Here is a 16,085-nt window from a genome sequence, read left to right on the forward strand (position 1 = left end):
TGCCTTTACCAGAGCCTATGCGTTCCGCATAGGGATGACCGACACCGCAACCTGCAACCACTGCGGCCATGAAGAATCGATTGGCCATATTTTGTGCGCCTGCCCGCAGTACAGTCCACAGAGGGATTGCCTTCGCCATGAACTTGACCAACTGGACGACCAACCGCTATCGAAAAAATTAATTCTACACCATCGAAGGGACCTAACGTCACAGAAGGCGGTGCAAGCGCTATTGCGCTTTTTACGATCTACAGGCCTTTGTGAACGTCTTTAACTGGAACGCCTTTTGTGTGTGTGCGTCTCCGTGTGCGTGTTTCCCTTTTGTTTTTTTTTAGCGTTTTCCTCTCCGTCATCTTTCTAACCGGTATCTCCTATCCCCAGTGTAGGGTAACAAACCGGAGACTGATATCTGGTTGCCCTCCCTGCTTTTCCTATTCATTCTCTCTCTCTCTTTCACTCTCTCTCTCAAGTGGTGTGTATGTGTGTTTATTCTTTATTTTTACTGACACAATGTAAGGATATGTTGGCGCACAAGTACAGCATCGGCATACTCATTGGCTCTTGAATATGCGGTGCATAGAAAATACAGTTGCACATAAAACATATAACAATACACAGGTGTGCTAGTTTAAGAACAGTGGAGCCTTGGCGTATCTTGACTAACCTCGTCAGGAAGTAAGATTGTTCCTTTTATAATCAGAAACCTCAGCTTTATCGATACATCTGCGTTCGCCTGAGTTATATTAATGGACCTGAAGTTAGATATCTTTGAAGTCATAACGTCGGCTACTTCACCAGCAGTTCTTAAGGCGTAAGTCAACCTATATTGATGTTTTAGCGGTAGTATACAGGGACGCAACGGCGGATACTTTCGATCTTTATCTGCGATGTTGCTGCTCGAGGCAGATACAATCGCGAACATTTGGCATTGTTAATATTTTTGCGTGGCGTAAAGGTGTACTAAAAGAAATAAAAGGCAACTTCGGCTGAGCTGAATCATTACTCAACTCATTAATGATTGTTCTCCTTCACGAACAGCCTCGACGTAGTGGCATGGAAACTACATTGCCTGCCACATAGAAATGTAAAACAACCGCGATTTCGTCCTTACAATTGCTGCGAAGTTGAAAATACTTTTACGCGCGATGCACCAGATAGCGTCGCGTGTTCAAAAGCCACTCACGTATGCGTGGCGTCTCGCAGCAGCGTCTGGCGTAGATCGTCCCGTATATTGACGCACCAGGATGTGGCAAAAAAGCCCCCCCCCCCCCCCGCCTCCCAGTTCCGCTGGCACCAAGGACTTTGCCATCAGCTGCCGTGCGAACGATCCCGGCGTCAATGTGGCGTTGTGCCAGCTTATGAAGAAGCCGCGCTTTGGCTACCGGAACAAGGCATATACGCCGGATTTTAATCGACATTTTTTTTTCAGCGTATAAGGCGGGAAAAACTGCCGGTGAACCTCATTTTCATTCAAACTAGTAGTTGACGCGACAATTGCGTGGCACTTGTAAGCTGCCATACTCCTTTGCGAGTTTCCGACCTTTCTTGTTCTTTTTCCCCTCGCGGCCTCTCCGCGGGGTCGTAAAACGCGAGTGCGTCGAATGATAGTTGTCTCTTGGCTCCTGTCGACCTGGTCTGCGTGTATGTACACTTAGTACGCATGACCTTCTTTCTTTTTATGAACGGCGTGGTAGGCTTAAAAAAAAAATTCTGACGTTTTACGTGCCAAGATCACGATCTGATTATGGGGCACGCCGCAGTAGGGTACTCCGCAATTATTTTTAACAGTTAAGTTTCTTTAACGTGTGCCATGATGTAAATACACGAGCATTTTTGCATCACGCAAATGCGGCCGCCGTGGCTAGGACTGAACCTGCGACCCCGAGCTCAGCAGCGCAACGCCATCGCCACCGGACTACCGCGGTGGGTCTGATTTGCTCTCGCCCTATACGGTCACTGTAACAGAATGGTATTCCCCTGCGCGACTCATTCGTGTTAAGTCTAGACGTATGCCCGCGTACGGCAATGCTGCGCACGCGTTGTTTTTGCCTATGCAAATCTAGCTTGTTACGTGCTGATGCCCAGCGTTACGTGATCGGGAAGAAAACTTGAACGGGAACCGAACCGACCGTGAGAAAGCGTTACTCTTTCTTAACCTTTCTTCGAATATGAAGCGACAACGCGCAGATCGCCCATATAGAATGCATACGTGACGTTGCCGACAGTAGCGGATGCGCTGGGAGCACTTTCCTGGAATGTTTGAAAAATATTAATATACAACGTCGCAAACATTATTCAGGTTGACATTGAGAAGGAAACTCGCCGTTGTTGCTCAGTGGCTATGGTGTTGGGCTGCTGAGCACGAGGTCAAGAGATAGAATCCCGACCATGGCGGCGGCATTTTGGTCGAGGCGAAATGCGAAAACACCCGTGTACTTAGATTTAGGTGCACGTTGCAGAACCCCAGGGGGTCAAAATTTCCGGGGTCCCCCACTACGGCGTGCCTCATAATCAGAAAGGGGTTTAGGCACGTAAAACCCTATAATAGTATATATTACTATTACATTCAGAAGGAGATCCCAAATTTATTTAACTGTACGGGCGACTTCTTATCAAAAGTACAATTAGGAACCTCAACTTCAACGACCTTCAGAATGCATTAAGAGAAAGTCGAGATGGTATAGATGACCATTCGCACGTCTTATAGTGACTCATCTTATATAATTACACGCTAAATAAACTTGGAATTCTTTTAGAGTTGATCATGTAGCATTTTTCTTTAATAAGGATGTTGTAATCACCAGCTCAAGCCACATGATAACTAGGGGCTGCAGGCATTGCGAGGAATGATTCATTCACCATTGGTGACGAAACGCTGCACATACCGTCAAAAATGGCAGTAATTTTGTAAAGTGGTCTTGTGTAGTAATATTCTGGAGTCTGAAGTGAGCCGCGGTCACATTGTCTAAGCAGAGGGTTAAATTTTACCCGCAGCTCGAGGTCCATATAGGTGTAAAGCGAAGCTTTCTTGCACTTTGGTATCCGTTTCTTGTAACCTCGATTCACTGCGCAGGTGCACAATGATGTCGCATAGTATTGTATCCGCTTATATAAGGCCCAATTCGGACCACGCGTCCTGCACCATTTCCGTACCCTTAGCCCTCATGAGTATCTTATCAGCGCCGGTTGACGGTGGCGTTTGAGTAAACGTTGTGTGCTGCATCTGTACTTATTTCACACACGTCATTTATGACGCACGTGCATAGATAGCGAACGATTGAAATGTGCGGAAATTGTCAGCGTTTGATCTTTCGGCATTAACGAGATCAGTTGCGTTCCACGAGCAACTGGAAAAGGCGCTCTGAATCGCTGACAAATAAGAAAGAGGCAATTGACGTCGTCTTACTCATATAAAAGAAACTGCAGAAGTGTCTTTTGCTCAGTTATGAACGGTGCACCCGCTCCAAAGATTCAGATAGCTGCAGAACAAGGAGAAAAGGAACGTCCCGAAACCATGGACACATCGTGATCTGTAAAGAGACCTGCGCATTGTACATACCATGTGTTGTGTTTCAATGTGCCGTTCTGCGAAACTTAAAAATCTTTCGCTTACATGGACAGACGTCAGGGATGTGTTCTGCCTAACTGTATTACTTTCCACTACTGAGCATAGCTGGCATAAACAAATCGCATGCACAGGTGCTTGAACCGGTTCTCAAGAGGTGTACTACAACTGAAAGCGGTACTGTCTCGCAGCTTCCATCACACAGTGGAATCTATCCATTGACGTCACTTCTGTATTCGTCAGCTCACGAATAACGAGCTGATGTGCACGGAATGAGTAGCGCTGACGCGCGCCCTTATCTTCTCTACGACCACATCCTTTAACGAGAAAAAACACAGCGCCCACGTTGCGTGGACTGCTGTATCAAGAAAGTGACGACACGTTCCAGGACCCAGTTCTTTATCAGCACTAAACTGAAGTTGCCTTGGTTGGCGCAAGCGACAAAGATGTAAAAAAGTACAACGCATTTATGCGTGTCTGTTGTGTACCTGTTGACATTTTATGCGTCCTTGTTTGCACATTCTGTGCGCGGTTCGTCATTGTGCCGCGATCTGCGCTCGAGCACAGAACAACTTTCGCAGTAAGCTAAAATCCGGATTGACATAAAAAACATATTTCCCTCGACAGGATATTCAAAATTAAACAAACGGTAATTTTAATATGTACGCGTTGCTAGGTAGGCAACATCTGTCTGCACAGGTGGTTTATGCGCTTTGGTGGACACAATTTTTGCAAATGTTTGGTCATCAAACACATAATTAACAGAAATTTATTTACTTTTTTGCTATCATGATTATGGTGCATGTTTATATTTGAAACTTTAAGGCAATCGTATTTGAACACAACTTCACTTTGATTCTTCTGAAGCGCTTCTGTTTCGTGATATTCATCATCAAATTTGATACTCAGTCAGCTAATTTCGAGTTCAGGGGCGTGGAGCTCGACACAACGCCAAGCCGTGAGGGAACGTCAACAGGAGGGAAAAAGAAAGGTCACTCGTTGTTATTTTCACCAGCCGAGAGCGACAGCTACCCGCCATGGTGGCGTAGTGGCTTTAGCGTTGCGCTGTTAAGCCTGAGGACGCAAAATCGAATTCCGGATGCGGCGGCCGCATTTTGATTGGGACGAAATGCAAAAGCGCCCGTGTACCATGCACTCGGTGAAAGTTAAAAAAAAACATGTGGTTCAAATTATCCCCGGAGTCCTCTATGGGCTACGGCGGGCCTCATTATATATCTTGGTTGTGGCACGCAAAACTGCGCTCTCTTATTTTTTTCTTCATTTTTACAGCAAAAGTGCATGTGTGATCAGCTTTGCCCTGCTCACAAGCGATGTGTCACACGCAGTAAGTTACGTCACAATCGGGGATTGACATTCTGTCGAGATCAGCGCTTCTGAATTCGAAATTAGCTCACTCATTGACAAATTTGATGATGAATATCTCGGAACAGAAGCCATCCGGTAGGAACAAGCAAAGTGAAGTTGCCTACAAAGAAGTTTGTCTCAACGTTTCAAAGATAAACTTATACCATAATCATGATAGCAAAAAATTAAACTTTTCTTTAATTTGTTTTTGCGACTCTTATTTGTCGCAAACATGGTGTCCACTGAACCGCATAAACGTCCTCTGCAAGCAGGTTTCCCGGAGCTTGCGTAGCATTTCTATTAAATTGACCATTAATTGAACTTTGAAGACAGCGTACATATTTTCATTGCTAAGACTCTTGGTGGTTTATTGTCATCATCGTGCTGAGCTGATTCACTCTATTCCGCTCCAGCTTGAAGTATTTTATTCTAAGTGCACCCGTCGTGAGCCACAATCGAACGCATATTGAGAGTGTTTATGAATCATCCGTTGTCCTTGAATGAAGTATCGGACTTTTGTCTAACTGCCATCGTGTCGTGACGTCATTGATTTAGTGGATATATTGCTTATAAACGCTAAATACTCATGATATAGGCAAATAAAGGAGTGGTTGGTCGCAGGTACTTTAAGTGGTCCTGTGGTCACTTAAACATTCCTAGAACTCGAAGAAAGTTAAACGTAATCACAGGGAAGAGTGGAAGACATTGGGGGAGATGAATGTGAATTTTCAGTTGTTTGTGAAAGAACTTGTATGTTATTAAGTACCGACAGTGCGACAAAGCTGACTGTTGAGCGTGTTGGTGCTGATATTCCAAAAAACATTGCAGTGTATCAAAACCTATGTACAAAAATACTCGTTTGCCACAAGGACAAATGGCGCGCGAGAAAGGCGGCGAGAGAGATTTCGGTGAGCGGAGTAAAAAGGTAAAGAGGCGTGCATTTTTATTTCATGTCGTTTATTTACTGTCAGTGCCGTTCGGCGATACAGAGAAGAGTGAATAAACCTAATAAAATACGCGGATTACTTAGAGCAACACAACTGCTTGAGCAACCATGAATTAACCATGGAAGAGTCAGTAATGACCGCTAAAATAATTCTGTGCAGTAAATCTGTTGGCTGGGGCGCGACGGGTTCTATATGTGTCCGGGTGGTATCTTCTGCAATGTTTGCAAAGGAACATTAATGAAAATATGAAGTCCAACTAAATTGAAAATTTAGGTTTCTCTATTAAATAATTTCGTCATTCTTAGCGAAAACAGAGTTTTCGTAAGCGAGAAAATGACGAAAAGGAAATCTCATATCATCTGAGGAATTTTACGACAACGAACTCATCTAGTTCCCAGCCCATACCGAGTGCGAATCCACCGCCACACCCAACCTTAACGAGTCTGCCCTTCGTGTTGCGCGAGGACTCATTAACCGCGCCCAATTTGGAAAGCCTCTGGCCGAGAAGGAGATGGAAAGGAAGGATAGGGATACACTTTTCTTATTCAATGACATTACCCAATTCTATAGAAAGTCGAGGTGTATATATACACCTCCAAGCCTAAAAAATTAACAGGTCTCAGGTGGTCGATTGTAGGCGCCATCAAACCAGAACTCACGCGAACCCAGTACATCTTAACCGCATGTTTCCGGAATCATACCCTGAGGCCAAATGTAAATTACGTGATGAGATAGGAGCCACCCTAGAGCATATACTCTGGGATTGCGAAATAGTTCAGAGGAAAGTTGCAGTCCCCCCAGATGAACTAGGGTCGTGGTGGAGAGCCGCGCTGACTAGCTGAGATGTCCAGGACCAACTTTGGGCCATCCAGCAAGCCCGGGAAGCTACCGAGAGACAGGGTCTGTCTGCTGCCCCCTGCGCGGCCTAGACCCAGGCCATCAATTCGCAGGATATTCAATAAAGTTGTCACACACACACGCCAGCTGTTGTGGACAATGGTACCTCAAATGTGACGTCCTCACTGGCTGATTCGCAGAGAATGGCATATAGGGAAGTCACGTGGGGATAACGTCATTTCGTCCGTTTTGACTGGGTAGTTCAAATTGAGGAACAGCAGCGGAACTTTTTGCGGCAATTTTCCACACAACAAAGTGACATATTGGCACATAGAAAATGATCGTATACTTCTAGAAGAATAATCTATTGATTGAACTCGGCTTAATGTTTTCATTCAGCGTCCCTTTGAATATCACCCACAGCGGTGATGTCTAACCTGAGAGTGTAGCCTGCATTGCACAGTGCTTCACATTTAGCGATCGAGTTGTCGACTAACAAGACTCTCTCTCTCGCCTTTTCCTTTTTTTCACGCATGCGCAGTTTCGACCTGGAAGATGGGCCGGGCGGTTCCGGTGGCGGCCGAGCGCTGCTCGAGGCCTCGAGCCCCTCTGGCGCAGGCCTGGTGCTCAGCAACTTCCCGCCTCAGCGGAGGGAGTCCTTTCTCTACCGCTCCGACTCCGAGTTCGAGATGTCGCCGAAGTCCGTGTCGCGACACTCGTCCATCGGCAGCGAGGCGTGAGTGCTTCTTTCTTCCTTTCTTTTTCCATGCTACCGCCGCCCCCATCCTGCGATTGTTCTCGCAGCTGTGCTTCGGATGAAAGTGATGTAATGTGTTGCGCATTAACGTCCCACTGGAATCACAGCTTCAACTGACGTTAGCCAATCATTAACGGAAGTTTGAAGCTTTATAACACAGCATAAATATACTGAAGTGTGTTGGTACGCAAGTGCTACAGGAGGAAATCCCAACGCAAAACTCTCAGGGGAACCTTCTACCGGCACTGCATTAGCCGATTACAAGGCAGAGGGGTCCTAATTAGTAGCGGGTGTACAAAGGATTGGAATGGCACAGTGGAAGCACACAATATACATAACATATTACCACGAACACCCATATAGGTTCAAACATGTCATTATAAGATATACATGCATCGAGAAATATGATGCAGAATTACAGAGAAAAAATATACAGAGCATGATTTTGTTCGCGAGGAAATGGCATAGGAGGTAATGCGATTAATTATCTGCAGCACAACACCTACAAGTATTGTACACGTTATGCAGGAACGACACATATGTACAGGACGAAAGAAATTTGCATTGCAAGAAAATGAAAGTTTAACCGGAGGAAAAGAAATTGAGGAATAAAAAATTTCGTTTCGATAGTCGTACATGTGATTTCTTTTAACCTGGTTTTAAATTGAAGTGGCATTCCAATTATATGGGATATCGCTGGAATAACTGAATGTATGTTGAATGTAATGTATGTGAATGTAATCCGCATGATGCAGGTTGAATAATAGAAAGAGCAGTTCGGCTGTACTTAAAAACATGTCTAAGCTGCAAAGGAAAGCCAGCCAGCCTCTTCGCGTAAAGTTCCGTAGTTGAAGAAAAATCCGCGTTCGTCCGATAATCGAACACGGCACTATCGTTGTCGTGGCACAGTACCTTTACATCTGTATGCCAAATTAGCGGACAAGTAGGCTGCCAGACAGCGTAGAAGAGCTAATTGAGTGTCCCGAATCAATTTTGCACCTTTAAGCACAGTAACATGGTACGTAGAGGTGGACGTAATAGGACCAAATTAACCACATACGTATAAGCGTAACACATCTGTACAAAAAAAACGTTAAATTCGACGTTACAGTTGCGCTAGAAATACAAAATTACTGCCGTGAAATCAACGTAAACACTTCACGTTGGGCTCTCCACCAAGTGGCTGTCCTTTGTGTGTGTGTGTGTGTATTGCGCGCAATAGCGGTAGTTTGCTCGCTAATAAGTGAAATGTAGAAGTCGTATTCGATCGGACACAGATCGAAATTACTTGAAATTTGGCGTGTACAACTGCCTGATTGCGAAAGCTAGTGGGTACCGTGTGGGCTACCTCTCGAAGTTAAATAGACGTACGAGTTTGGGGCCTCCTGTTAGTGCGTGCTTCGGAAAAATGCTGCTACATTTTGGACAGCAGCAGTCCATTTATTGTAAACTAAAATAATACACAACAGAAGAATTCTATACAATAAATAAAACAAACACTGCATTGCAGTGCCTCAATATCGGAGGCGCTCGCCAAGTTCTAATACGTTCGCAGTCTACTTTTTTACTTCATTGCAATTCTCTAGCATCCTCCTGCTTAAGTTTCAATAGATGATAATATAAAGCTCGAACACCTTCAGTATCATCGCGCCAGTTATACTGCAACTTAGCTTCGCTTCCCTGCGCTTCGCGTCAAAACAAACCGCTAGGTACCGAAATACGAGCGCATCCTCTTAGCAACAAAGTTCCCACGCGCCGACCGGGCCTGACATTAACGCGCGCGCTGTGTTTAATTTTGCGAGGCTCCCTTCCCCACCCTTGGACCGGTATCGTTATCTTAGGAGTGCCTCGTTCTTCTAGAGCGTCGTGTGTGGTTTCTTTTTTGTTTTTTGTTTTTAAGCGCAGATTTAAAAATAGCGCGCGACCCGCACCTGACGCAGAACGCGGCGTCCCTCCGAAATAACGCCGCACCGTTGCGCCTTCGGAAGCTAGCAGTCATATGTAACCTCCGAGACGGCAAGCGCATCACTGAAATCTCGGAAGCCGGGGTAAGATGCCTTGCATTTGCGAGGTTTTCAATTTGTTGCACAGGTGGCGCCCCTAGATTGCGTCGGTGCTGGCGGCGATCCTGCTGTAGTGCTCAGCACCGAAAATAGATGGCGCGACCAACTTAGGCCTGACGACGCGTGGCCCGCACATAGCTGGTTAGCATCGGATCGTTAACATTAATTATTCCATTACCAGGCAAGCCTGCGAAAAGTATCTGCGGGATTCTGGCTTCTAACATCGATGCGATTCTGTCTAATTTTGGATAATTCCTTGTTTCACGCCAAATCATGTCTGGACTGGTTCGCTGCATCCCCCCCCCCCACACCTTTTTTTTTCTCTTTATTTTGAGTGTGTGATGTAGAGCTAGCCAGTTTCGTGCATACTGCATATGTTCGTGAAAGATGGCGTTCGACGTATTTGCGGTTGAGTAAGGCAACTGCAGCACCCTCCTCCCCCTCTCCCTCCCTCCCTTCCGGAAATGCTGGGACTGCTGCAGTTGTTGAACATTTCAACGCAAACACTGAACATTGTGGGAGATTGGTGCTTTACAGGTAGAAATAAAATACGGTAAGATTTTATTGCGACTTCAAAACATTAAATTTTGCTGTTTTAACACTATGTCAAGCGTTCCTAAACTATCGTTTAAATAAATGAAATCAACATTATTAGGGGAACTAGCCAGTGAGAGCAAAGTGTGGCGAGATCTTACGCTGTATATTTCATCATTTTTATAGCCTCCCATTACCGAATCGGGCAAAAAAATTGCTCGCTGAAACAACCACGACCGTCAAATTTAACGACAATGTCGCGATCGCTCTTCCCGCTGTATACGGCGCCCTTCTCATGGGAGGTCGGCTTCACCCTATAATGACACTACTGAAGGCAAAGCACGCTTTACAGGATTCTTCGTAGCTGGTTTAAAAAGCGGCGTCGCCGGCTTGAGTTATGTCCTTACACGTCACTGGCGCACTTTCTTTTCTACGAGGGAATCGCTTTTGCCTCAGCAAAAAGAAAACACATTGCTGGTCATTAATATCAACATGCTCATTACACGTCGCAAATCCCTTCCGGAAAGGTAGTAATGTCTCTCGTCAGAGCGGCATAGCCGGAAGCACACATCGCTTGTACGTAACAAAAGAAGGGAGCGAAATAGGGAGATCTCGTGGCTCTGATCTTAAATGAGGTCTCCCTCATGCGGCAGGGATAATTTGCACTTGCTTTCTAACGTGGGGCCCGACATGCCTTCACGCTTTGTAGACCTCTCAGATTCTTAAACGGAAGCAATTATTTTTTCGAAATCAAGAAAAAAGAAACAACATAAACAGACAAGAAAGAAACCTGTTCTGCGTTCTGAGACCGCCGGATTTATTTTTCTTCTTTCTTTTTCAAAAGCTTCGGCCATATAATCCCGCCAGTTTCTTCTATATTCGCTGGCTTCATTGCTCGTTGGCGCTGCTCTTGCTTAGTTTATATTCTCTGAAGCACGTTCCTGTGTGAACAGCGTAAAACAACAAATATTGAGCAGGAAGCAAACGAGGGATTCGTTGGTTTCTTTCTTCTTTTTTTAGTCAAACTGGCTTTGTAGACGTTGCAGGCAGATGTCGTTATTTCGTTACTTCCGCCTACGAATCGAAGTCTGGAAAACAATGTCGACATCACGGGCCCTTTCACTTGCAGGACCTCTGACGATAATAGATAAGAGGACTAATTGACAGCGTATTTCTCGCTTCTATTTAATGTACTTCCTGTATAGCTCAGGTTACGTAGCCGCCTTTTGTGAGGCCGCGCTCACGAATACATTCGCAAATTACCATAATGTTTTGTTTATTAATGTTGCTTAGAATTTTTCTATCTGGTGGACAGTCACGCGTACTAATTTACATAACCTACTTCCTCCTACGCATTATTTGTCTAAGAGACTGCCTTATCGCACCACGTTGCTTTTCTCTCTCTCTCTCTCTCTCTCTCTATCTATCTATCTATCTATCTATCTATCTATCTATCTATCTATCTATCTATCTATCTATCTATCTATCTATCTATCTATCTCTCACTCTCCTCTCTCCCTCTCTCTCTCGACGGCAGTGCATTAAGTATAACGGGGTCTTGGTTCCTATTACGATGCACTATTGCCTGCCACGTGTCATGTCAAAAGCTAGTTTCTTTTACACGCATACTAATATTTAGCTATGGGATCAGGTGGAGAGGTTAGAAGCATGTGCTTCGAACTGTTCCATTTAACTTCTATATGGGCGAAAGCGCTGTAAGTACGCCTTAGACTCAAGTGCACCGGAATTTCATGGCGAACGGTGTGCAGCCAACTAGGTTCCTTTGTTTTCTTATTTTCATTAAACATTGTGGAGCCTATCTTGTCATGTATTGACGTCACAGCAATTACATTATAATTTGAAAGTCGGGAAATCCCGGGGTACCACGGCCTCTGTAGCAAACGCGTTGTTAAATCCCGTTGGTCAGAATCGATCGAAAGGAAGGAAGGAAGGAAGGAAAGAAGAAGGACGGACGGACGGACGGACGGACGGACGGACGGACGGATGGATGGCGGAACTTTATATATCTCCTCGTCCATGCGATGGCGTATTAAAGTCCTTACACCTAATGAGAAAGTAACTTATTGAGGCGCGTAAATGTGTGTTGCTTACGTGTTTTCGCTACTGTACGAAATGATAAAAAGGACCCAGGCCGAGCTTAAGGTATTCTGGAATGAGGATGCCTCTCCAAAGCTACATTCACATAATAAAGAGGTTTATTATCTCTCTCACACACACACGCACACACAAAAGGTCTTCGTTGTTTTGTTTGCTGGACCGCTGTGGGCGTAATAGGTTTCTTAACAGTCAAATTTTTTAATCAAATAAGAATATTAGAAGAATACGATCTTTGAATTAGCTCATTATTTTCTGCTTCCAAGAGTAAAAAGAGTCATGGAGAAAGCGCGTGGTTAAAAACTATTTGAAGGTAAGCAATGCTACTGAAAGTTTGTTGAACTAGGCAAGACATGTAAGGTCATAACAAAGTTTGGGTGGCTTACAACGGAAACTTACAGCAGCCAGTGTATCTTGTGCTTGTAAGGGGCCTTTCTTGTGGCAGCCATGCAGACTAATTGTAATTAACCAGTGTATTCGGCTACAGTCGAATATTCAAAAAGGTCGAATGCCATTCTGTAACCAAAGAATTCGAATCGTTTTCGAAATTTCGAATCCTCGCGCACCCGAATCCCGTAAACTCTTTGGGGCAAGGCACACGACGCAGCCATTTACTTGGGGCCATCCGCTCCCATGTCAAGTTTCATTCATGACCTAATGGCGTCTAAGCGGTTTGTATCTCTCGAATTTTCTTTTCGTGCTTTATCATTATCCAGTTCGCATTTAAGGTTAATACGTTCATACATATGCTATACATAAGTTCATACATAGGGCTATGCGTTCATATCTTTTACGAATTACGCGGCGCACATTTTGTTTTTTTCAATTTAGAAAGTTGTATGTGCCTTATAACTTCCATATCCGATATAAAGTACGGCCATATTATATGATGCAAAAAGATAAATGTGGCATCGTCTGTACAATGTTACAATTTGCGAGACATTCTTGGTCTCTGTGCAAGCACCGCCTGCGCGTTGCGCTGTCGAATGTCATTCGTTGTGCACAATTAATGTGCTTCTAGTATTCTTAAGAGTTTCACTCCTTAATCAGGCTGTGAATAGCTTTAGTCTGTATGTGCGCACCCGTGGGTGTGTGTGAAGTTCGTGTGTTCGTGTCACTCTGCATATAATATTTCTCACCTAAAAGCTGGAGTAGCATATCAAGATAATATCTCCATGATTGCGCTAAAATCAACATTCCGTTTTCGCTTACTCTCATATAAGATTGCTGAATTTGTGGGCTATGGGGGCATGTAAGTATTTTTTCTTGAGAAGCAGCTTTACCTTGGTGCCAACTAGGATTTCCTCATTGAAATAAATGTAAAAGCAGAAATGATTTCATGATATCGCTTGACCGATTTGAGTGCAATATGTTGCGTATGAGAGAAAATGGTAAATTCTAGTGATTCTACAAAGCAGAATTCTAATCTACGGCCTGGAATTTTTATTACCGGAAATTGGTAAGTTTAAAGAAATTGCAGCAAGAAGTTTACAAACCCGTGACTCGTCACAAGAACAGGTATTGCAGTTCTAATAATTGCTACTGTTACGATGTTTACGAGTGTCTTTCAGTAGTCGTACTTACAAATTATTGGTATATTTGAGAACGGTATATAATACATCCGTTTTGCCCGCTTTAGGTGTATTATCAGTTGCAAACTTGATACTTGGTTTTTCTTTCATTCTGCAATTTTTATGAATTTACTCTGAACAATCGATGGAATAAATAAAAAACCTGCTTCCTACAGCCACTAGATTTTGAACTGTTTTCTTTTAAATGCAAAAAAAAAACCTCATCAAAATTGATGTGGTGGTTGCTGAGAAAAATGATTTCTCTATTACCATGTAGATAGGAAGGAAGGAAGGAAAACTTTATTTGGTCCTGCAAGTAGTGATAATTAATCACTAAGCGGGCCGCTCCCACGTCGGGATCGGAAGGCCAAGCCTCACGGCCACATCGTGAGCCTGTAGATAGGAGCTCCTCAGCAATACCTTTAAGTTAGATTGTCAGAGAGTACCGTCTTCTGACTTCTGCAGTGCTTGCAACACTTGGCAGGCGGGATGACCTCATTTTAGGTCGCAACTAGGTTTTCTTACACCGATCAGTACTATCTAACTCAGAACAGCATGTGTGATGAGCGTCCTTCGGCTTCGATCCGCCCGATACTTGCCTGCGATCTCGTACCTGGCCGCATTTAACGTTCTTACATGTCTTTCAGCCCAACAGCCCCAATACTATTGCAACAGGACCAGGTTCGCTCAACTTGCTCTCTTTTTCGTCTGCTTTTCTTGACGTCTCACAATCTACATCTCACTACCGTAGATGCACTTCTTAAGACGGATTATCCGGCTTAATGCTGATACTTTACGCATGGGATCACGTCCGTCTCGGAGTTTTACGATGAAAGAACCACGTTTTCTCTGCGTGCAGCCTTGTCGGAAGTTCGCTTTCTTAAGCATTCCAGTATTAGGGAAAACGCACCCGACTGGTGATCAGCAAATTTCAATGCACGGTCATGTCACTATACGTTGAAACACAGACGCCATCATGAAGCTGTTTGCTAAGGGTTTGAGCACAGGTGATTATCACAATCGTCACTTTCTACGCAATATAGCGGGAGAAGAAGCTATTCGAAGGCAGAAGTGGACACATTTGAGTCTTGTTTCATCTGGTAAGACTGCTGCATTGAGTTAGTTGGCTTCGTGCTGTGTAAATTTCAAAGCTATATGTCAAGGCACGGTAATGATAGCACATATCCGTGATGTCATTTTATTTCGGGAGAGTGGCATTTCTTGGCCGCGGCCAGTAGCCCAGCGACTAAAGATGTTCTTTCGTTACTTAGCACTGTCTCGCAAGTTGGATCCGTCGCCGCCACGTCCGTATGCTGTTGGAAGCAAAATGTCCCCGGGGGCTGAAACCTTGGTATGCGTTAAAGAACACATGCTGGTAAACTTACTATGAAAATTTTACTGCTACAGCGAACTTGTAAATGTTGTTGCCACTTTGGTCGCATACGTAGGCGGTACTGTACCGAATCTTGGTAACGGATGACGTAGTGTCTGTAGAAGAGAACTCCATGAACACGACGTGCGAAAATGTGCATGGCGCCTGCATTTATGGTGATTGCCAAGGTTTTAATGTCTAAAAGAATGCGGCCAACATGTTCTTGCAGCCCTCAGTGCGTTTTGGCTTATTTAAGCAGAAAATACTGTACATTGTGGTTCTTCGTTAGAAGGCTGTAAATATTTGCTAAGGCAAGGTACCTTCAGCCCTCAGTGCGTTTTGGCTTATTTAAGCAGAAAATACTGTACATTGTGGTTCTTCATTAGAAGGCTGTAAATACTTGCTAAGGTAAGGTGGAGGCAATATTCTCGCCAAACTAAATGTTGCACAATCTTTCCGCTATGACATGCTCTAGAACGAGAGTACCCTGTTGACCTTGCACCTGTCTTACACCTTCATCACGAAATGTGCTGGTCTTACCCGCTTACTTTTTGCTTCGTTTAGGACGAAACTCTGTGGGAAGCATGAATATTGTGAAGCTCCGTCCTATTTGTTTTGTGTGGTCTTTCTATACTGAGCTTCTAATGAGTTATTACTGACGGTGAAGTTATCCACATTGAGAGTGCACTGTGTATAAAGAGAACCAAGCCAGACGGCGTTGTGTAACCTGCATGCTGTCTCTAATTGTGACGTGAACCGTTGGTATTATCCTAGCTTTCTTGGTGTGCACAACGGTGTCTTGCTCGAGTTGTTGTATTCTCACTTGTTCAGTGGGCGCGGTTCCCTTTGTTTCTCTGTCCTCACACATATGCACTGTCTCTCTCCTCTCTCTCTCTCTCTCTCTCTCTCTCTCTCTGTCTCTCCCTTTTCCTTCGTGTGTCGTGTATCCACCGCCTGTC

The 16,085-nt window shown here is 44.4% G+C and overlaps 1 protein-coding gene across 6 annotated transcripts in view; it reads left to right on the top strand.

The window, feature by feature from the left end:
- The window catches only part of dnc (phosphodiesterase dunce), a 683,519-nt gene that overhangs the window by 492,740 nt on the left and 174,694 nt on the right, over positions 1 to 16,085 (top strand). For all 6 annotated transcript variants that reach the window (XM_055075485.2, XM_050186081.3, XM_055075486.2 and 3 more), the window contains one exon: positions 7,256 to 7,450. In XM_055075485.2, the coding sequence (XP_054931460.1) occupies positions 7,256 to 7,450 (195 nt within the window). The remainder of the gene's footprint in view (positions 1 to 7,255; positions 7,451 to 16,085) is intronic.

The sequence above is a fragment of the Dermacentor andersoni genome, chromosome 11, assembly GCF_023375885.2.
Source record: "Dermacentor andersoni chromosome 11, qqDerAnde1_hic_scaffold, whole genome shotgun sequence".
Taxonomy (NCBI): domain Eukaryota; kingdom Metazoa; phylum Arthropoda; class Arachnida; order Ixodida; family Ixodidae; genus Dermacentor; species Dermacentor andersoni.